This window comes from Podarcis filfolensis (assembly GCF_964270895.1).
Source record: "Podarcis filfolensis genome assembly, chromosome: 7".
Classification (NCBI taxonomy): Eukaryota; Metazoa; Chordata; class Lepidosauria; order Squamata; family Lacertidae; genus Podarcis; species Podarcis filfolensis.
In genome coordinates, this window is record NC_139603.1 from 36,455,735 (window position 1) to 36,479,184 (window position 23,450).

At 39.9% G+C, this 23,450-nt stretch overlaps 1 protein-coding gene across 4 annotated transcripts in view; it reads left to right on the forward strand.

Moving 5' to 3' along the window:
• Positions 1 to 22,536, forward strand: part of MBP (myelin basic protein) — a 99,415-nt gene extending 76,879 nt beyond the window's left edge. For 3 of the 4 annotated variants that reach the window (XM_083624048.1, XM_083624047.1, XM_083624045.1), the window contains 5 exons: positions 10,314 to 10,421; positions 13,290 to 13,325; positions 15,224 to 15,253; positions 17,524 to 17,646; positions 20,778 to 22,536. In XM_083624048.1, coding sequence (XP_083480174.1) covers positions 10,314 to 10,421; positions 13,290 to 13,325; positions 15,224 to 15,253; positions 17,524 to 17,646; positions 20,778 to 20,834 — 354 coding nt within the window. In that variant the 3' untranslated portion in view covers positions 20,835 to 22,536. The remainder of the gene's footprint in view (positions 1 to 10,313; positions 10,422 to 13,289; positions 13,326 to 15,223; positions 15,254 to 17,523; positions 17,647 to 20,777) is intronic. The other variant, XM_083624046.1, reaches the window with a different exon arrangement.
• Positions 22,537 to 23,450: the final 914 nt, after the last annotated feature.

Consider the following 23,450-nt stretch of genomic DNA (forward strand, 5'->3'; position numbering starts at 1 on the left):
TAATTCTTTGATCCGTTTTAACCCTTGATCTAACACAGGGGATGGTCCTAAACATTTCCACTGGTCTAGCTGAGGTAGAGATTGCCAGTATGCTGCTTCTGCAACACTGAATCCAGGGAGCCTGATTTGGGGTTGTTGCATGGGCGCAGCTGTCAATCTGGCTGTCAATACAGCCTTCTGAAGGGCATATTATAAGCTACTGCATAAAACCTTGCAATCAAACTGTAGATAACATTCACCACACTATAAAGAAATGACTTGAGCATACATTTCCTTGGAATGAATCTCCACTGAAGTTTAAGGCAACCCCCAGTGATGGAGAGAGATAAGGCATCAGACACAAGAAAAATGGGGCAATAATAAGCTCTACAGAACTGGGAGTGATTCAATTAAAAAACCACAACATAAGCACTGGTCTGGAGAAACCCTCCTCAAGATGCAGATTCATGCAGGTGCATCAATTTTCTGAAAGGAGTACCTTCAGCACCTTTTATGGACATAGCAACATCTAGGTCAGGATTTTTATAACCCAGGAAGGACTTTTTGTTTGTTTTGTTTTGTTTTGTTTTGTTTTGTTTTGTTTTGTTTTGCTTTGCTTTGCTTCTAATGCTGCATTCCAGCATATAAAACCAAGAGATGGGTCTGGAACATCTGAGACAAGTTGAAATAGTTGATCATTAAAGAAAATGGTGAAATAGTGTAAAGTGTCTGCTTGGTATAAAATTGAGCAGGAATCAAAACAGCAAAAATGTATGTTTATTTAAAGAATATTAAGTTTCTCCTAATTTGAATGAAAACATGTCTGAATGTTACAGGCATTAATCAATTTCATCTTTCTAAGCTGAAATATGCAGGTGCCTTATGTTCAAGAACAGGGCCCCACTATAGCAAGCCACTATTAAACTAGGAAGTCTCTATTAAACCATAGTTCACCATTTCATCAGAACTGGAAAACTATGGTTACCAATTTTGGAACAATCTTAAATCTTAAATCATGGTTTAATTAAGAGATTTCCTGGCTTTATCATGACTTGCATGGTGATGCAAAGGGGTTCTGTGTGTGAGTAAAAGGCTCAAGTTCATGCATATCTCAACTTGATAAACTGAGATGTGATGGTCAGAAACAGACCATGCTCTTAATATGTATGAAATGTTTTGCATATGAAACCTATGGGGGAAATTAGCCACATCAATAATAACTTGTATTTTTCACACTTAATTAAGAGTATTTCAATGTGTCTATCTAGTAGTCTGAAGGAAATTATGTATTGTGATTTTTTTTTCCTTTTTACAAATCTTTGTTGTGTCTAGGAAAATCATGTCATACCTACTGTTTTGTACAACTGTTGTATAAATTGTAGCATTGTAAAATATATAATTGATGGTACTAGCTTCCTAGAGTCTGTAACACGACATGATTTTGTTTCAATATTGGACCTTTGTCTACGCTTGAACATTGGTAATGCATTTATTAAACAGCTTTCACACTGTTAAGTGGTGCACTAATTATTTAACCTTAAACATTAACATCTGAACCTAACCATCTTTACAGACTGTATTGTGACTTGAATTGTTCATCAAAGTGCTTGAAGGATACAGGGATTTAAAGCTGAAGTGAATAAAATATGGGGGGGCAGGTAAGCCCTACCCCACATAATTGGTCAGAAGACAGCACATGCACACCATTTGAATGGCAATGCCTATCAACTTGGGGGAGAGGGTTCAAATATTTTATTGGGGAGGTCAAAGGGACCTCAGCCACTGGCAGTTGGCTCCTGTGCTCTCTAGCAAGAACAATCAGCCCATCCCTTGGAAGAGGTAGAAATCAAGAAAGGATATCAGAAGGAGAGAGAGAGAAAGAGAGAAAGGGGAGACAGAAAAGAGAGTAAAGGAGAGGTCCCACTCACTTTTCTCTCTGGTCTTGCTCACTGCTAGCTTATACCCAGCACATATCCAGGGGAATGCCCTTGATGGAAAAAATGCACACCCCTGCTCTACGCTAAAGTGAACTCTAACCAAATTTTAGCATCTTTAATTTCGTTGGGAGAATTAAGGATGCATGCAGTTTTCCCACTGAGTGGACTATGGATCAGCACATAAGAAGCATAGGCAAGAGGATTAACTCATTAGTCTGCAGGTGCCAAAATGTTCTCTGGGAAGCTTTTCTTTGTCTTTACGCAAGAGAAATAATAAGCTCCCAATAAGCAAGGAGTATTTTTCACAAAGATTCCCTTTTTGAATTGCCATTTGGGCATTCAAATATTGAATAGCATTCAAATTGATGAAGGAAAAAGATGTAGAACTCACCCCAGGGAAATATTAAGCATATGTGCCAAATGGACAGGCTGGGCAGAGCAGAGCAGGATTTTTTTTACCGCTAGATGATACAATTCTGCTTACTCTCTAATAAGGAGAGTTGTTGCTCTGTTGGTTAAAAAAGGAAGAAGACAAAGATACATAAGGTCATGTTTTCATTAAGCCATGCTGTTAATTAAGCTATGATGTAAATCAGGCTCCACTTTGTTGTATGCAAACACATTTTCAATCAGCTCTCTCAGTTTCTTTGATTTTTATATACCTATAAACAACCATTGCCACATGCTAAATAAGCGACTAATCGATGTACAATACTGCAGACATTTCTCCAGCCCAAAGTGGGATGAAGAAAAAGACTGAAAGAAACGTTTTTACTACCACATTTGGATCACAGTAACAGAGGCTGTGTCGATATATCTGCTAGTTCGAGGGAACATTTTGGCTTAGAAAGTAGCACTAATGGTATGGCTGCTGTTAATTATTAAACTATGATGGCGTGATTTTCTTCTGCTCTGCCGTGAATGCTAATTCCCTATACCTAAACTGAAGCTGTGTTTTAAAAGATTCTAAGGTCAACATCTGAGTAAATTTACTTGGAAGATGGTCAGAATTAAGCTTGGCTGTCTAAAACACAGGTTGCTTTTTCAGGTGAATAGGTCCTTGTTCCAGCAATGCATATAATACTTGTTTGTGCAAACAGAGCCGCTTAGAAGGATGACTTTTAAAACTGAGTTTGGGTCTGCACTGACAGCTCATAAGCAAATGAGCTGGAAAGCAAGCCTTACTTCTTTTTAACCACACATTTTAGACAGAACTTGAAAATAAGTAGAAACCATCAATGCATGTTTTTAAATGTTTTCTGTTGCTGCAAGAAGCGGCAACAGTCAATGACCTGCCGTACCTGTGACTTGGCTCCATGCCACACTAGGTAACATTTAGATAAAACAATGATATGGGAAGGACGTATTATGTGGCTTCCAAATCCTGCTTGGCTGACGACTCAAAAGCCCTGTAAATTGGTCCATGGGGAGATGTGCTACTAATGTAGCTGTTTCCCACGTTGTGAACCCATTCCACATGCATGGCATCATGGCTAGAGTGTTGGACTGGGGACCTAGGAGAGCAGGGTTCAAATCCCCACTCAGCCATGAAGCTCATTGGGTGACCTTAGGCCAGTCACCATCTCTTAGCCTAAGCTGCCTCATGAGTAGCTGTGAGAATGACATAGGGGAGCTGAGAACCACAGACACCATCTTGAGATCCTTGGAAGATAAAGGTGGTATATAAATTTAATAAATAAATAAAATTCCTTGCTGAACTGGACTCATAAAAAACTTAGCATGATAGGTTGTTTGTTGTTGGGTTTTCAGAACCTTTCATTTAGTATGTTTTCTTCATGTTGTATAATCCCAGTTCCTATTGTCCTCCTTATTTCCCCTCCCCTGAGCTTACTGCATTTATGTATGTTAATCACAACTGAACACCATTAATAATAGATATAATAGGAGTCCACATATGCACATTTGTCATTCAACTACTCACGGGCATTGCTGTCTGCCTGAATATGTAGTGTGTGTGTTGGCTACCTGACACCACCTCTAAATAACTACTGTGAAGCCCATACCAAACTTTTTCTCACAGTACTCAAACAAGTGTGGAAGTACAATTTTCCTGTTTTGCAAGAAATCAGAAACTTCCCTCTTGCCTAGGTTATTCTAAGTTAGTACTATTTATATAGTTTATAAATGGTGTTTCACAGAGTCAATGGGCTGGATTCCCCCTGCATGGAAGGCCATGTATTTAGCGATATGATATGAATCTAACCTTGTGATTAGAGTCCCATCAAGGAACCCCTAGGCAAAAAAGAGATCCTGTCCAATTAATATTGCAATTATTGTTGCAACTACTGAATCTAAAGACTTTTCCAGTTAGTATGCACATCCAGTTCATGCCATCCATCTGCAGATTGCCACACAAGATGACGGTAGGTTTATGTATGTCAGTCTCAATTGAACACTGTTAATAATAGGTATGGAAATCACCTGCAAAAAGGTGTTGAAACTTCCCTTTCTGTTAGATGTACATTTATTGTAACTAGGAAACGCCATCTGCTGGTTCAAAATCCCTCAACAATGCCTTAAAATGAAAGAAGCAAATGCAAATTGTTTCTGTTTCCCATGTTAATTGCCTTTCAGATGCCTATATTAAGTTAAGGGCAGAGGAAGATTTTACATATGTAGGGTCTGATACCCACATAAATATATAGTATAGAATTGCTATATCATGTTTATATAGCAATTGTCACTGACCCACAGACAAAAAGGTCATAACCCATAACTGCTTTCATGTAGTCGTTCTAGACCAGTGGTTTGAAAATATAAAGCAGTAATGAAACAATATACTCATATTGTTTTTTATTTGTTGGTTTTTTTACACAGAGCTATTTTTTGCAAGCTTCCTGAAATTGTAGCTTCTCCTGTCAGGATGTTACTGGTTTTCCTTATTTTTACTATCAGTAGACTTTATTATTATTACTAACAATTATAACAACAAACAGCAACTCTGAACTGTGGAGATAACAGTAGCAAAGAAAGTAAGGTATGAGACAGAACACTTTTAGAAGGAAAAGGCAGGGTTTGAAAAGCTGCACCCACTGAAATCCCATCCTCTATACAACCATTACAAGGCTTCCCCACGATCTGTAGGCCTTCCATGTGATGAAAAACATAGTGTTAGATTGTAGCTCCTTCTGAGTTGTAGCCGGAGTGGTATATGTTGGTATGTATGTGCCAGGGAACAGAATCAAGCCATTGAAATGAAGGTGAGCCATGTTGTGCCTTGAAATATAGTCCAACTACATTTGTAACATGTCTACCTGACAGAGAAGTTCTGTTTCACATTGGCAATGGAGGAAATGCTACAGGTTTCTGATGTCAGGAGCCACTCCACAGGATAGCAGCAACCTGTTGCTGCATTTCAAGTTCATGTATCAGTTCCCAGAAGAAATTGACAGGTAGGCCTCTGGCACTGCCAGACGGACGGGATGAAAGTAAAAAAAGGAAAGGATAAAACAATGTGGTATGACACTTACTTTCTTCCCCAGTCTGATAGTTCCTTCACTGACATTTTATAAGAGCTCCCAAGTGTGGAGTCACCCCACCACTCAATTCCTCTTAAATATTAGCTTTCATTCACCTGTGCCTGCCTGGTTGCCTTGGTAATTCTTGTTGCTTAGTAACAAGAACTAGGGCAGGGGATTGCCCTATTGTCTCTCATATATTTCTAAAGAAATAGTTTTCCACTGGATTTTTTTTTAAATCTTTTTTGTATCATTAAAAATACAGGGTGGTATTCAATGCTAGACTTACTCAGAGGAGACTCATTAAAGTTAATAAACATGACTGACTTAGGCACATTACTTTCAACATGTCTGCTCTGAGGTCTTAGTTCACTACAACCACAGGCACACATTCCACTTGTCATTGGCTTGTGATATTGTAAACATCCTCGACTTGTGAGCAGCCTGTAACTACTGTGTGAAAGGATCCTCACGTCGATGACCCTTCAGTCTGATTGCGAGGCTCTTCTTCCATTCCTAAGCATGCAGCTAGTTGCCTACTGGGTTTGTTTTGATGTCTGAACCTGATCATGAAACACATTCTGTTGAAAACTTTATGCTAAAAGCTATGATGATATTCGGTTTGGTGGCTTAGGAAAAACAACTTCCATACTTAACAGGTCCTTTAGTCTCTCAGTCCACAAGATGAGTGCCATTGAGAACAGAGCGTCACTGGCAGGAAATTTCTGTGCTTAATGTGGCTCAGGCAGGAGAGGTGGGTGAAGAGTGGCTGGATGGCATCTTCAGTTAACTAAAAGACAGGATTGAAACAAATCTGTAATTTTCAGATAACACAGCCACATGTGGATAGTCCGTGCAAAATAAAAAGTGTTGGTATAAAAATAACCAGTAGTTACATTTCAGTCTTTTGTGTTTGTGTTAATTCTGTTAAAGTGTGACTTTGAAACTGAATGTAGCAAACCGTAAGAATAGAAATACAAGTGCCAACTGGGGAAAGCAAAGTTAGGGAATGGGCAGAATTCACACGACAGCCAATGACTCTCTTCTTCTAGTATATAAATGCATGCATGCAACATGGATTCAGAGCAAACCTAATAGAGCAAGCTGAAAAAAGGGCCTACAGTATGAGCGGTGGCCATGTGGTTAGTTTATAGAGGGCAGTCCTCTATTTGAATGGATGTCCAGTCCAAGTTCAGTTTAAAGATAAAGAACACAAAGAAGGAAAAGAAAGTGCCTTGAAGATTCCCTCAACAGTTAGCAGCTGGTCAGTAGAGTGAGCAGGCAGACCAGCCACCTTATCAGGTTCTTCTTCTCTGTGGTGAGAAATACTGTATTTCTATTTAAATTATAGTCATTAGCTCAAAATTTGCAGCTATACATATAAATTAGCATATACTAATGAGATGCAATTGTGTTCTGTTTCTTCTTCTTCTTCTTCTTCTTCTTCTTCTTCTTCTTCTTCTTCTTCTTCTGGTGCATAAGTGATCACCCTAAGAGCATGGCATTTGAAAAGAAAGTGTGTGTTTCTGTGTCAGTACAGTGGTACCTCGGGTTACATACGCTTCAGGTTACATACGCTTCAGGTTACAGACTCCACTAACCCAGAAATAGTACCTCGGGTTAAGAACTTTGCTTCAGGATGAGAACAGAAATCGTGCTCCGGTGGCGTGGCAGCAGCAGAAGGCCCCATTAGCTAAAGTGGTGCTTCAGGTTAAGAACAGTTTCAGGTTAAGTACGGACCTCCGGAACGAATTAAGTACTTAACCCAAGGTACCACTGTATAATCCTTAGGAGGAAAAACATTCTAGGGGGAGGGAAATGGGGGGAAGGCTCGGATATTCATTTATTTGGCAAGCTCTTTATCAATTGCAGTCTAACAAACAAGCTGCAGGTTTTTCTGCACATAGCTTAAACAAAAATGCATGCATGCTTTTTGGCATCTTGGGAATTTTTTTTAAGCTATCTAGGTGTCTCAGCTGCAGAAATATAAAGGAATTGCCATGACAACATTAAAAAAGCAAAAGAAGTCCAAATTTACCGATTTCCACTTCCCACATTAATGCACACAATGGGTTTTTCAAAGGCCAATTCATCTCAAAAGAATTTGAAGTTAACCCTTTCAGATTATGCTGATACATCCAGCAACTGCCTTTTGGCACATACCAGGTTGAATATATACTGTATATGAATGAATCTGGCATATACTTCTGGGACTTCAGGCTAAGACAGGAAAAGATGTGGAAATTTAACTGATTTCAATGAAATATTAAGTTGTGCTCCTTTTGGCTTTGTGACCCATACCAAAGCTTCACAGAGAGCAAATTACCAAGCTAAACAGATACAGAAAAATACAAATGTCATGTGGGATCTCAGACTGCTTTGTGAACAGTCTTTTAGTGTGCTTCCTTGTGAAATATATGTCCTCCTCCTGACTTGCAACTGAGCTGCATACAGTGGTACCGCGGGTTAAGAACTTAATTCGTTCTGGAGGTCCGTTCTTAACCTGAGGTACCATTTTAGCTAATAGGGCCTCCCGCTGCCGCCGCATGATTTCTGTTCTCATCCTGAAACAAAGTTCTTACCCCGAGGTACTATTTCTGGGTTAGCAGAGTCTGTAACCTGAAGTGTCTGTAACTTGACACGTCTGTAACCCGAGATACCGCTGTAATGGCAAGGAATTTGTTAGAAATTATTAGCAACAGAAGTGAGAATGAAATATTCAGATACTATACACAACATCTGATTTAGGCTACCATGCTACTGTAAGAAGGTAAGTGCATGCACATTTTGCTATTAGCAGACATAGTGCATAACATTGATATTCCAGAATGTATATCTTTTCATACATAAAATGTAGTGCTTATTGAACCTTATTTTACCTAGTATCTCAGGGCTGCGTCTCACGGTACTTTTGAAAGACATGACAGCACTATCAGGACTTCCGTGAGTGTAGGACGATGGGAGCTTTCAAGTTACACAGAATTCACCATGAGGAGGAATGGAAAGGTAGCTAATTCTAAGATATTTAGAGGGCAAAATTGGTTACAAATGCAAGGAAGGCAATCCAAAAAGTGCTAAGATCACTTTGACACATTTAACTACCCCTAACTCAACAGCACTAGTTGCTCTTTTTGCATTACAAGGTCTTAATGACACCTGAGATTTGTGGCTCTAGAAAGATGCATTTGTTTTCTTGCTGAACATTTTTCATGCATCTTGCTTTTTTTAAAAAAAAGCTTCCTTGATAAGCCCCTTCAACAAGATTTGTAACCCATTTTCTGTTTATATAAATATATATTTATGTTTATATAAAATTATGATTTTTTTTAAAAATCATTCAGCATGACTTGGTTAACATCACCTTTAATTTCATATTTTATTTGCTTTAGTTTTTTTAATAAGAACATTAATACCTAAAGAAGATTTCTGTGTAAGTTGAAAGCTTGCATCCAGATCTGTAGCACTGGCTGATCCAATAAAGTATATTACTTAGTTTGCTCTTTGTTTTTTCTTCTGTTGCTCCAACACTGCTACTAATGGCTGCAATCTTAAATGCACTGATTAGTACACATCATCAAATTTAATGGTACTTGCTTCTAATAGTTAGGATTGTGCTATAAGACTCTTGGTGGATGCAGTTGACCATTTACCACACACTGGCAACTTGTCAGTAAAGTATGCAGGAACAGTGGTGTAGCGTGGGTTGTCAGCACCCGGGGCAAGGCAAGTAATTTGCGCCCCCTAACCCGTGGATTTGCGCCCCCTAACCTGTGGATTTGCGCCCCCTAACCCATGGATTTGCCCTAACCCCAGATGTTGCGCCCGGTGCGGCCCGCCCCCCCCTGCACCCCCCACGCTACGCCACTGTGCAGGAAGCTTCTATTATAATAGCATCTGGTCATATTGGAAGGTGAGTTTTTAAAACTGGACTAAGCACATGCTGACCTGCTAGTCATATGGAGGAATGCACCCTGCATTAAGTTTACGTGAGTCACCACATGCTAAGTGGTTTTCTGAATCTGTGCTTAGTTCAGAGGGAGAGAATAGCCTAATGATCACACACAAACATTTCTGTTTCAAAAGCACATGAATTACTGACCAGCTAGGAATTGCAATAACCAAGGACCTCTGTGCAACATCTCCTTTTTATTCAAACACATGCCAAGAGCCTAGCACCATAATTTCATTACAGGCCACATGAGCTGTACATGCAGAAAGTTCCAGTTCTCCATGTGTACATGCAGAAAGCGCCACCATTAGGATGTTCACCCAAAGGGATCTTACTTACTACTTAAGTTCTGGAGATCACCTGCCCAAAACCATGAAAGGCACTGCCGGTCAGAGCAATGTAGACAGACCTGCACTAGATGGAAAAGCTCTGTGACTTAGCTTCACATGTTGAAATGAATTCATAGCCATCACTTCCCACGCATGGCTTTTAAAGGGCTGGGAAGTCAAAGCAGGAGTGAAAATGATAGGATAAATGCTCTTCCACAAGGGATTCACTGGTCTCTGTAAATGTATTGCATTTCATTAGGCACCATCCTGAAGTGTTCCACTGCTGTGGAATTAAAGAGTAACAACAACCACATGGTATTTTCTTACCTTGGAAAAGAGAATAGATAAACTCACAGAGGGTAAGGCCTAGATAACTAAATGGATATTCAAGCACAGTTGCTGGGGGGAAAGTTGAGAGTTCCTGCTTCCACATCCTCCTTCAGGGTTCCTGGAAGTATTCTGCTGGACCCTGTCGGTAGAGTGCTTTTCTCACGTACTTCTGTACCTAATGGGTGTTTCCATCTCCACCATCTCTCCTTTGAGTTTTAAGAATCTTAATGTTTGATCATTTCCCAATGGGCGCTCAAATTCCTTTCAGATTGCTTGCTGGTCTACAAGCATAACCTGTCCTTTGTTTCAGGATTATCATCACGCTGCCAGAATTGGCCATGTAAGTTCCCTGCCTCATCCAAGATCTCATGGCCGATATGTGGATGAGAATCCAGTAGTCCACTTCTTCAGGAACATTGTAAGTTTCCATTTCACCTTGGTAATTCTTTCACCAAACAAAAATGCTTACTTTACTTTTTAAAACATACACACCAGCCAGCTAGTGCCCCAAAGATAATTTCTCTGCTAAAAGGGAGTGCAGACAAAATTATATCTAGTGTGCCAGGTAAGGGGTGGACACTGGAAGTCATCCACAGCTCTGTATGCATTTCTATGGGCTCACAGATTTCTTTCACCTGGAGCCTATCAGTATTTTGCTGCCTGAGGCACAGGACAAGATGGTGGCCCCCCTCCCAATTCTATGAACAGAAGTCAGTCAGATTGGCAACTGAATCAACACCGGCAACAGGACAACATCACTGTAGCATCGGGTGGCAGCAGGCTAGCTTGAAGGTCACAGGGCAAGCCATGTGACAGCTCTCCTCCTATGGCACTTTGCCACCACACCACAGCATATGTCACTTGAGGCAAATGCCTCAGCCTGCCTAATGGTAGAGGCAGCCTTGCCTGCCATACTCTATAGACTCAAGGGAATGTGTGGCAGTAGCACCTTTTCCTGAACTGAAGATGAACAGCTGGTCCTTTTTGAAGAGGAGAGACCATTTATGAGAATTGGCTGTTTCTGCAGCAAATCACTATGTTGGAGCAAGTCACATGCCCAAACAAACTAACTGTGTGCAGATCCAGCTTATTACCAGTTTGAGGGCTATTAAAAGGCAAAAGACAGTCTTCCAAGGCAGAAGAGGGTTTTCCTCAGTTTTGAAACTGGAATTTTTCCATTCTAACATGGAAATCTTTGGAAAAATCCAATACTGTAATCTGGACTTGCTCCCTTCTTTCAAATAGAAACAAAAATGGATAGAAATATTCTGTGTCAGTGCCAATACCAATGAGACAAATGTTACATGAATATTTATAGAAATTACCTCAATCTTGAGTTGTGGCTCACTTCCTGTGGAGCCTTCAGAGCCATGGATCTGGGACACAACTCCTGCATAAACCACTGAGCTATAACAAATATATGGATTTTTACCAGAGACTAATAAGCACTGAGGAGCAGGAAGTCCCTTGCTTCTCAGGTGGTATTTAATATATGGTGGTTTTGTTATGAAGAGGTTTTCCCCACCTTTTCCCTTGATGTCTAGAACATTTTCATCTTGTAGAAATTTGCAAATCCCTCACACTCACTCTTATAAGCCTAGCCCAGCAGCTACATAAGCAGAGAGCTTATCTGAAAGTTTTATTTTAATAATAAGCTAATTCCCACCCTGAGCCTCTGAAAAAAAGGGGATAGAAATTCAAATCAAGAAAGAGGTTGTAGGAGCAAACATACATTGCACATTTGATTTAGGCTTCAATCCTAACCCCACTTACCTGGGAGCAAGCCACATTGAATTCAATAGGACTTACTTCTGAGTAGGATGGCAGGATCTGTCAGTTTTGGTTCTCTCTCATTTTTCAAATCTTAAATTCAGTTCTCTGTGTTTCTGTAGCAAACTTCAAACTAAAATCATTATGAAACTTCACCAATCCTTTAGTACCAATTTCTCCTAATAAACACAGTTTTTGAGTGCAATTTTGACTAATGTACACATTTTTGCGAGAAATTTTCCCTAACTCAATGCATTATAAATGCATTTGTATACACACTTTCCCGTAATATATGCATCTTTGTAAATATTGGTTGGTTAGAGAACTACATTGCAAAGTTCTGGTAAGTGCAAACTTCATAGGATGGCTATGTTTGTCGTATTGTTTTGTAAAATGTGAATTTGATATATTTGCCTTTAGATGCAAACTGTACAGTCTGTGTGCACAATAGTTGAGCAGCACAGCTAACAAGTGTACACAGAAACTTGTTCAATGTAACATGTGAACAAGCCTCTTCTTTTTAACAACCACATGTTGAGCATACAGGAAGCCCAACATAGGAGCGCCTCCTCACATGTAGGGACACCATGCCACCTCAACACCAACACAACTAACTCTCTCTATCCCATTGAGCACATTGGTGACTCTATGTAGACAGCAATGAGAGACCTTGCTTCAGAGCAGAGCTGAGGGTGTGGCACTACTCAAGATGGTGCTACACACAAGTAACAAATGCATAAAGTGTATTGAAAGTGTCTCATGTGGCTTGTTACACTTCACATTACTGAGAGACAGAAAAATGTAGGGCTGTTGCTTTCTGCAGTAGCTACACAGCTCCCAAAATATCCAGTTCCTTCCTAAGAATCTAAAAAATCTGGGTGCAAAGCTGAGGTCCACCATGAATTCATTGGTTGGACCAGAATGAGAATAATAGCAACTAGCTTTGCAATGTTGCTGGAATTAAGAATGAGGCATGTAATTAAAGTGGCAGATCAAGAGTGTTGTCTAATGAAGGTCATGCAACTGATCCTCTTTTGCATTGCTCATTTACATTCTGAGGAATCTTAACAGGGTTTGTGGGTTTGAAGAACAAAAGTCAATTCTTATCGAACAGCACAGGAGTCTTTCTCAAATATTTTCACGTAACGAGCAGCCAAGAAGCATTTTTAGCACAGCATCAAGCAGACAAGGTACTAAGAGTGAACTCAACCCTTTTGCTGGCAAAAACAGCAAAACCTATGCACAAGAAGGCATCAGCAGGCTTGAGGACTTGCACTATTTAAAAAATAATAATAATTTAGGAATTTTTAAAAAATGAGGCAGGAACAGCCCAATGAAGAGTGAGCATGCTCAGAGGTCACGGAATGCTTGCTGACTATTGGTGGTCGGGTGGGGGGAGGAGAGAATGGAAAGCCCAGTAGGAGGGGACCTGAAGTGGAAGCAGACCTGAAAACTCAATTGTATAGCATTTTGTTGCAGATCTTACTTTTCCTCTTACTTTTGTGTTGTTTTTCAGGTGTCTCCCAGGTCAACTCCTCCCCTGTATGGAAAGGTACGTGTGAAAATGTGACATTGATTCACATTATGGGCCATCAGCTTGCAACAAGCCAAAGACTAAGAGTCATGTCTCCTGGCAGAGTATGACTTACTGTATTTTTCTGTGTATTAGACAATGCTTTTTCCTTTTAAAAAATGGCAAAAATTGGGTGTCTTATACATGGATAGTGAATGCAGAGGGGAGACGTGCGATTAATAGCAGCAGCAAGTAGGAGATTAGCAGTGGCGACTGGGCGGGTGATTGGTGGCTGTGGCAAGGTCTGCTGGCGATTGGCTGCAGCTGCGGCAATTGGGCAGACCATTGGTGGCTGCAGTAAGTGGGCGGGTGGGCTGTTGGTGGCAGCGAGCGGGCACACGATTGGTGGCTGCTGTGAGGTGTGCAATCGGCAGTGGCGGGCAGGTGGATGAGCGATTGGCGGAAGTGACCTCCCCCACCCCCACCCCCACAAGCTAAACAACTTAATTTCTTAATTTGGGATTAAAAAAATAGGGGTCGTCTTATACATGGGGGCATCTTATACAGGGAAAAATACGGTATATAGAATGATTTCTCCCAGAATGCTGCTATGTAATGTAAACAGCACATAATGCATGTATGTTGCTGTCTTAAAGGAGCCATGCATCTGATTAGGAACACATTGATTTGCCTTACACTGAGTCAGACCATTGTGCACCTGTATTGGCTGCGCTAACTGGCTTGCCAGCATTTCAGTCATGGTCTCTCCCACACCCACCTGGAGATGCTGGGATGGAGCTAGGGACTATCTGCACGCTGAGCAGATGCTTTATCCCTGAGCTCTGACCCTTCCCTGTGATGATCCTTCCATGCTGGTTCAGTGGACCCTTGGTTCCCCACTGGGGCTTACTCTAGCCTCAGACAAAAGCATGAAACTGCTTATAACACAGATATGGTTGTTTTTCTTCATTCAAGGCTGCAACAAGGATTTCAGGCCCCACTCTTCTCAAGGTCATCTTTCAGAGGCCACAGCTGTTCCAATGCCACCTCCTCTTAGGATAGTCTCTCCATCAACACTCATACCCTTTAGTGGTTCTCCCATCTTCCTTTGTGACCCCAGGCTGGTGTTGTATCTCCAGTGCCACTTTCCTTTCTCCCAAGTATCTACCCTTCTCTTAAGGTTGATCTCACGGTACATCTAAGCACACCCTAATCTGAACTGCAAGAAGACCTTGGTGCTTCTTCCCAACCCTTTACTTCCCCACTTGCCATTGTAGCTTATTGCCCAGCCTTAGAAGGAATGCTGAGCACATTTGAACACATGTACCCATTGCAAAAGGATCGCTGGAAATGTAGGACAAGGGTTCTAACTAGGTTACGTTACACACACTGGGGACAAAGGCAAATCCTCCAGATTGTTCCCAGCACCTGATAAGGCAACTGGAATGGGCAATTGTCAGTTATGCCTTATTTTAAAGGACATTGCTAAATCTGAAATGATCCAAACATCCTAATCAATCCCTCTTATTCCAGCACATTATGCCAGACTGAATCAGATGACTGGTGCATCTAGAGCAGCACTGTTAGATCTTGACTGGAAAGCTGATATCGAAGCAGCTCTCAGCCAAAGGCCTTTCCAAATGCTGGCACCAGAACTATCCAAGACTGAACTTGTTGGAGCATGGATGAATCGCATGTACTTTACAATGGAGGGTCACTTGAGTCTAATATGTTCCACACAACCACTTGGGTTTTAAACTCCTTTAAACACTTGATTGCAAACTACAACCTAAGTATAGCTTGATCCTCATTCATTTTGATCCTCGTTAATAGACAAACCCTCCTTCACTGATTATACTTCTCTTGTATAGTGTCTTCAGTGTCTTTTTGCCCCATGGTGGTCACCATGTCACTGTTTCTGTTTCTTGTATGCGCAGGGGAGATCATCCTTTTCCAGATTTAGCTGGGTAGGTGATGAACATGCTTTCATGTGCAGCCATTTTGCTTCGCCCCAAAAGTGCAAATAGCATCTGTTTTGTTTTTTTCTGTTTTGCCTTCCTAGCTCCTGCAGAATCTTCACATTCATGTTTTTGACTGTGGCTTGTTTGCTTTGCTCCTCCTGGCTCCCAAGCAGTTTCTTTATGCCCATGGTTTCGTTGCTTGCTTTTATCCAGAAGCCTGTCAAGCTTGCAATACAATTTAAATTATTTTTCCCCGAGCACGGAGCCAAACTGCACTGCATGGCAAACCTCTTCCCTTTCAGGCAATTTAAAGGTTCTACTGATCTCTGTGTGTCTGTGGAGTGCCAGTGGGGAGGTAAAAAGAAAAGATAGCTTGAAATAATGAATTGGACACAACTCCATTTTTGTTTGGGATCATGAATATAGTCAAGAACAGATGCAGGGTATATATTTTGCATCCCGTTATTTGATGGGAGTTACAATATCATTTATTGACACTTGTAGAATCAAAGAGTTGGAAGGGACCCAAGGGTCATCTAGTCCAACCCCCTGCAATGCAGGAATCTCAGCTAAAGCATCCATGACAGATGGCCATCCAACTTCTGTTTAAAAATCTCCAAGGAAAGAGAGTCCATCACCTCTCGTGGGAGTCTGTTCCAGTTCCCCAGTAGTTATATTTTCCAAAAGAAAATGATGATGAAGACATGATAACGTTCGTTCTTCACTGAAGGCAAAATTATATTCATTACCACTATGCAGAACACCACTAGAATAGATTAACTATTAGACTGAGGAGTGGGAAAGGTGCCATTTTCATTCCCATCCTGGAGAGGGTTAGCTGAACAAGAGGGGGAAGGGAGCACTGTGTGTGTGTGTGTGTGTGTGTGTGAGAGAGAGAGAGAGAGAGAGAGATTATGTGTCGTTAAATGCTTTGTATGTTAAGAGTGTGTAGTGTTTGTGTGTTAAGTTAAACCTCCAACAGTTTTCCAACAAAGGTTATGCCATCGAATACCAAAGAGCTTATTCTACTAAAAAGTCTGTTGTCCTGAAAAGCTAATGTTCTTTAGCAGGAAGACCTCTTCATATAGTTCTCTCCCCCACCCATCTGCTGTAAACTCATTTTGTTCCTTTAGACACCTGAGTTCAGAACAAAAGGTTTTCCTCTTAGAATTAATTAGAAGCCACAATTATCAAACGCTACTAGAACTAGTTACGTTTTTGCTTTAAAATTACAAAATTATGTTATGCCAGGTTGCTTAGAAATGTTTCCATTTCCACTGAACATTTTGCTAGGCCAAAAAAGGTCATTACCAGCTGCTGTAAAGTTTTAGTGAAATGTTTGTGAATGGCCTAAGCTCTTACTAGGAGGCGGCAGGAAAGGTCTGGCAACCTCAGGAAGTGGCCAAGCGTGTGGAGGCACTGTGTTAGTATTTTATCCTTTAAACTGGTTGCTGTGTACAAGACTGATTAGAACAGTTTACCATTTTCAAAAAAGACATGGCAGACTTGACTTGCATTGCAGTGTGTTTGCTGAGTTGTTTGCCCGACTTTGGATGTTGCATACCAATCCTGTCGGGGAAAGCTTTTAAATTAAAGTACTGCTTTGCGGTTGCTGAGCAGAATGCTAGTTGAAAATTCCTCCTTGAACTACCAGTTGTGCAATTACTTTAACAACCTTTCCTCATTTTTAACAATGCTTTTCAAAAAAAAATGGACGTCGGTAATGTGTAAGTACTTCTTTCACACTATACCTTCACCCTACCCCCACCCCATTAATATTCAGAGGGGGGGACTTTTTAAAGGGGCTAAATGCATGAAAGACGAAACACATTTATTTTCATGGTACCTTCTTCCACATTTACTTGATGGCAGCTGTTATCACTTGACAGCCTGGCTGTGTTAAGCAGTTTACATCAGTTACCACATTATTAGTCATTAGGGATTATTATCACCTCAGGCAATTCCCAAACAATGTGCTCCAAAGAATGCAGTAAGATTCATTTAAATGCTAGCCAACATGTAAAAGATATTGGATTTGCCTTTAGGTTTCCTGTATATACATTTTACTCCCTTCTAAATATCTATTTCATTGCCAGCAATTGAGGTATTTTCTTTTATCACCGGTTATTTCGGGGAGAGCCCTATCCTACCTGTCTCTTATCCTTTCATGAGCTTAGCTAATGTAATAGCCTTCTGCTCCCAGTCTTCCTAAGCTATTGTAATATATGTCAATGACAAAACAAAGTACTGTATTTGCAATTTCCTTTTCTTTGCAGGGTGGTGAAACTCACAGGCCTGGATATGGAAGTGGAAGATTCTATGAGCATAAATATGCTCACAAGGGACACAAGGGATACCACTATGATGGCCAGGGCACACTGTCTAGACTCTTTAGACTGGTAAAGTAAAATATAATATATATATACGTATTTTTAAAAGTGTAGGTGCAAAATGTGAGAGGAAGGGAAAAACTAGGAACAGCTGATTATTGCATTCATTGGATATATAGTTTTACCATAATTTATCATAGCAACTGTCCTGGAAATCAGCAACACTGCTTGTGAAAAAGAAGAATGGTAGGTTTGGAAGACCATCCAGTGTGGACTTCTGATAATAAATTCCAGCATTCTCTTTGCTGAGGCAAAGTTCTCAACTGTAACTTATACACATCATTTATAACCCAGATGATGAGGCCTCCCAAGCCTAGAGCCAAGTGAGCAATAGAAACACCTGGTTAAGCTTTATGTTTCAGCTGAGGAGGCGTACGGAAGGATACCACATTATATTTGCCTTTCTTCAGCAAGAAATAGGGCATTGGGCATGTCTGCACCTAGGTTGTGCAGCACCTTGCTTGTAATATTAAGTAACCACCATCCGTACTTCCAATGCTTCCATAAGAAGTCTCTCCTGTTACAGTTTACAGAGTAGTTTACCAACCAATACTTTTTCCCAGGGAATTCCCTGAGGGGGGATAGTGGTCTCCTGACAAGTCTCAACACCCCTGATAAACTCCAGTTCCCAGGATTCTTTGGGAGAAGCCATGACAGTTTAAAGCTATAGTGCAGATGGGGCCTAAATTAGCTGAAATCAATGGGCCTTCAGTTACATTATGGCTAACTTGTTCCATTGGTTTCACTGAAAACCAATTCAGCCACGTTCCCCTAACTTATAATAGATCCCAACCAATGGAACTGCTAGTCATATAAATTTGATTGGCATCAATAGTCATAAAGATGAAGCACTCTGGCTAAACTGGATAAACTTCAGAGTTATTCAGATGAAAGAGAAAGTATATGATTCAATATGTGTGAGGTTAACTGCTCCATTATGCTAACAGTTTGCATCAAAATAGGCCCACACAACTATTTCTGGAAGAGTCTTACCTCTAGTCTAGACTTTCCTAGTTGTGTACTGCTAGGCTTGGTACCTCTATAACTGGTACAACTGGAGAGAGTAGTAGTCCCTGACACTGTAGTCTGGTGTGTCTTGATCCAGTTTATCCAGTGTGATGCTTCAAGCTGCATTGTTGCACTGTGAAAGCTTTTCAAGGTTCATTAACACACAAGACAGTTGGATTTTCACCTGAAACATTTTCCTTATCAGGACAGAACAGGTTGCTTACCTGTAAATGTAGTTCTCTGGCGGAGGCTCTGTGTGATAACAGAGACCCTGTGGATAATTTATATTGCATGATAATGAAGCAAATAGACAAAAAGAGGAAGGAAGAACATAATGTTTTATACCTCTGAATGTAAACAGAAATTATTCTAAGGTTACAAGAAATAAGGGGGGAAATGTGTTTGTTGCAAGGAAAATCATTTAATATGCATTGTTAAAGTGAACCAGCAGTTATAGTAAGAAGTTAATGGCTTTTTCCCCCAATTGACCAACACATCTTGCTATTTTGTGTGTTGGTAGAACTGCCCATCCCTATTCCTATTTATTACCATCCACTGTCTTATGTCCTTTTCTCTGTTTCCAGAATTAGCTATTATTGGTTAAATTTTCTTTTCATGCAACTTCTGTGTTCTGTGCAGATATATACAGTATTTATAAATGCCAAGTTTTAATTTGTAAGCCATTGGACTTGACAATAAAGTTTATAAGCCATTAGAGTTAACCATTAGATTAGACCTTCATTCTCTCCTAGTAGATGTTGTGATTTCACCCCATGTTTCCATAAGCAGGAATTTCCCCTCATTTTAACCATCTGCAAAAATGGAAGTTTGTTATCCAATATGTAATAATTTGCTATAAAATGGTCCTCATTATTTATATGTTATCCAATATTTCTTTAAAGTGTGGCTCCTTAAAACAGATCTAATTAAAGGCAGGTTTCTGTGGGAAGTAATGGATTTAAAATGTCTGCAATAAAACAGAAATAAGTGCTTAATAGGGCATAATTAATTGTCAATTAAATATAATTACAATGCTCCAACTATTTTGATTGATGAAACTAAGCAATGATGTGGCTCAGTAGCAGTTGCAATTACAAACGATCAGGGAAATATTGCTGGCTTTATCATCAAAAAGTAATAATAGAACCACCATTAGAAAGCACTAAAAACCATCTAGCAAAATCCTATGAGGAATGACAAACATGTGTTGGGAAAACAGTGAGAGGGGGTCTAGCAGTAGACCTGAGGTACTCTGAAGAAACCATCATTATTACTAGAGATTCTGAAGTCCAATGACCTGGTGCCTGGAGGATCCTAAAGAGGTTCATGGAGGTTACAACTTTCTCACTATAAATCCTTGGTCTTCTGCCTTGTGTTTGCTGATTTAGTAGAACCTTCTGAAAAAAGAACGTGGCGTTGTTTGGATCTGCTAACCTTAAATATCCCAGATCAAAACAAAATGAATGGCATAGTCAAATTTGTTTTGCAGGCTTCCTTGGCAATGTAGTTGTGCAGCTCATTGGTGCTGCCCAAGTGCCTGATATGGGTGGGGGAGCTTTTTTTTTCTGGCACGAAAATGATGACAAGGATGGAGCCAGGTGGTTCTCTCTGGAGAGAGCATGCCATAAGCTGGAAGGGCAGAGCTCAATGAGACTGCCAGCCCAATGTAGCTTTGTTTAGTTTCAGTGGCCTTGGTTTCTCTGACCTATCCAGCAACACTGATAGCAACCAATTCTTTAGAAATAATTAGTATTTAGGGACTAGAGCCCACTGATCGAGGAATTTGTTACAGAAGATAGTATCAAGTTTTGTTACCTGAAATTTCATTAGAATGAATTCATCATACTTTAAAATTTGATTGTAAAAATAGAATTCCCTGAAGGCAAACTATATTTGAAATTGCAACTCTTTTAAAGATCAAAGTAGTAAAGAAACCTTGAACAAAATCAAATAAGCATATGTACCCTCCTTTCCGCAGCTATGCATGAGAGATTTCCCTGCGGTTGGTGGAACCAGTCTGTACTAATTTGTGCCAGAGTCTGGATGGAATTGCATTTAGCACTCTTATACTGTAGATCTGAGCAGTAGGTTCATTTTAATCCAATTCTTTGTTTTTGTTTTTCTTTCCAAAGGGAGGATCTGGTTCCCGACCTGGCTCCCGGTCTGGCTCTCCCATTGCTAGGCGCTGAAGCTCTCAGATGTTACCAAAGAGCTACACTCTCTGCTTTATAACATAGATGCCTTGAAGGTTTAATAACAAACTGCAGAATTCCCTAGATAGAAACACAATCTATTTGTTAATGTCACTGAGTTGTGCATGCAGTAGAAGTACACAAAAATTTATTGGCAAATGCTGACCAAGAACAAATGCAAAACAAAACAAACTCCCAAATTTTCAAAGTAGCTTTTACTTGCTGTCAACAGCATTACTTTAGGGAAAGTAACAGTCCCCCGATATTATTCATTCATCTTCAAGGTGTTTCCAAAGAATATAGGGCTTTAATTTTTTAAGCACATACAACATTAAGTCCCTTTCAGATTTCTTTTTCACTAAACTTTAAGTAACAACATACTACACAATTGTCTACATTAACCCTGCCATTAACGGACTTTTGAGATCTCTGCTGTAAACAAAGAAAATAATAATAATAAAAATGTGCAGAAGTTGTAAGGACTGTTTATCCAATTTTTTTTAATTATTTGGTTTTGATTTATTATGATTTCATTTTTTCAGTACCCCTTTCTCTCACAGTTTGTATTTGATTTTTTCTAACTGGATTAGGCAGTCACAGAAAGGTATCTTCAACTGGGAGTTCAAGGTATGTTGCAATGTGGGAGAAGGCAGTTGTTACTGTTTCAATGAGATTGAGCTATGGCCATAAGGAATGATGCACCTTCTAGTGCATGACCAATTGCTCATCACACCCAACACATTAGAAATTAAGAGTGGCTGGGAGAGAGAAAAGAGGATCTCAAACTTGAATTAGACTAGTTACAACAGAAAATAAGGGGTCATTCCAACAAAGGAAAACATAGAGTTGGACATATGAATGTCCCTGCAGCTCTACACAGGCACTTGCTGCAACTAAGTCCGTTTGCAGCTACAATAAAAAAGAGTCTAATTTCTAAATAACAGAAAGCCCTTTGGTGAGGAAGTTTCAGATAGTATCTGCACATCTAAAGTTAGCGTTCCTAGCTGTCGTGTTAGTGCAGCAGAGTTAAACATGCAGTGCACCAGAGCAAACTACACTGTTAGATTGTAGGTATTAAAACTAATGAGCTAGAAATAGGTGCTAACTGTTGACACATATACTAAGGAATAAACATGTGGAAATGGGTCTACCCATCTACGTGAAGAAAAATGCTCTTCTGAATTGCACTGTTATATAATATTCAACTTATTCTGTCTCTAAATGACCTTCCTGTACTCATGCAATGTTTTATTTGAGCTTATATGTTGTAGACACTATATTAAAGACTAAGTTGGCACCTGCCTTTAGCTAATGAACATCAGGAGTTACCGACGTTAATGCCAACTGACCTATAGTGGATGTTGTTGTTGTTCTTGTTGTTAGCGATAGGTCACTCTAATCTACCATAGGTTTCAAGCAACATTCTTAATATGCAGCAATGAAAGATGAGAGGGTAGAAACACACAGAAACAAACAAAACAGAATACCGAAATTGTTAAGCACACGCAAACACATTACATCTTCCTTCAAAATGTTGTTGGCTATGTGTATTTTTCTATGTGTAGCCTCATCCAGTTGTGTATTCCACAACATAATAGTGAGTTTCACTTAAGTGTATTGTTCTTAAATGTGTATGAATACAACTCCTGAAAAAAAACAACCACCAATATTGAAATAAAATACTCAACTTTTAATGAAATTTGGAGGATTTAATTTTTTTAAGCGTTTAGGACTTTAAGGTCAATCACACAAGCCAATAAACTAGACAGATGAACTGCTTCAAAGCCACACACAAGCATACACTATGTCTGATTGTGATGCTTAATCTTTTAGAACATTCTGTCAAGTATTTGAAGGGAAATGAAAGATCCACATTTCACCAAATGATTTTCTTTCTGTCTTTGCTTCCTGTGGATTTATTATTTTTTTATATATATTTTTGCATCTCTTCAAAAGAAAATTTTCAATCCTGCACACAGTTCTTTCAAAGTAAAGATATTTTAAATGCAAAGCATGTCAAGTAATATGCTTAGGACTGGATTGTACATTCCGTACATTCTGTTGTCGAAGCCATCAAATGAAACATGGTAAACAACGTTTGTCAGTATATGTCAGTATAAGCCACTTGTATCGTCATTTCCTTCCAGAGTCTGGGGCGTTAAACAAAGTGCTCAAACTCAGGCAAAAAGAAAAAAAGTCCTGCCTCCCTCTGAAAAGTCCAGGACTACAATTCAAAAAACTGTCAAGAGGAAAGCACTAATCAGTTCTTGCCTTCTATACACAACGGACCTCCTATAGCTCCTGAAGCCCACTTGGCCTGCAACATGGCCAAGGAGTTCAAGATGGTTACAAGGTTCTCCCCAACCTATTTTTCATCACAACCATCCACTGAGGTAGAATAGGCTGAGTGACTGGCTCAGTGAACACTTCACGACTGAGTGGGGATTTGAACACTGGTCTCCAGCATTCTTACCAATACGCCACACAACACTCATAAAATGTATGCCTGAGTGAAAACTAGGTGACCAACACATTGGTTTTCACTTGCTTACTTGGCCTCTGATTGGTTTAATATGATTTTTCTCTTCACAGGTTAATTGTGTGCACTCTTGG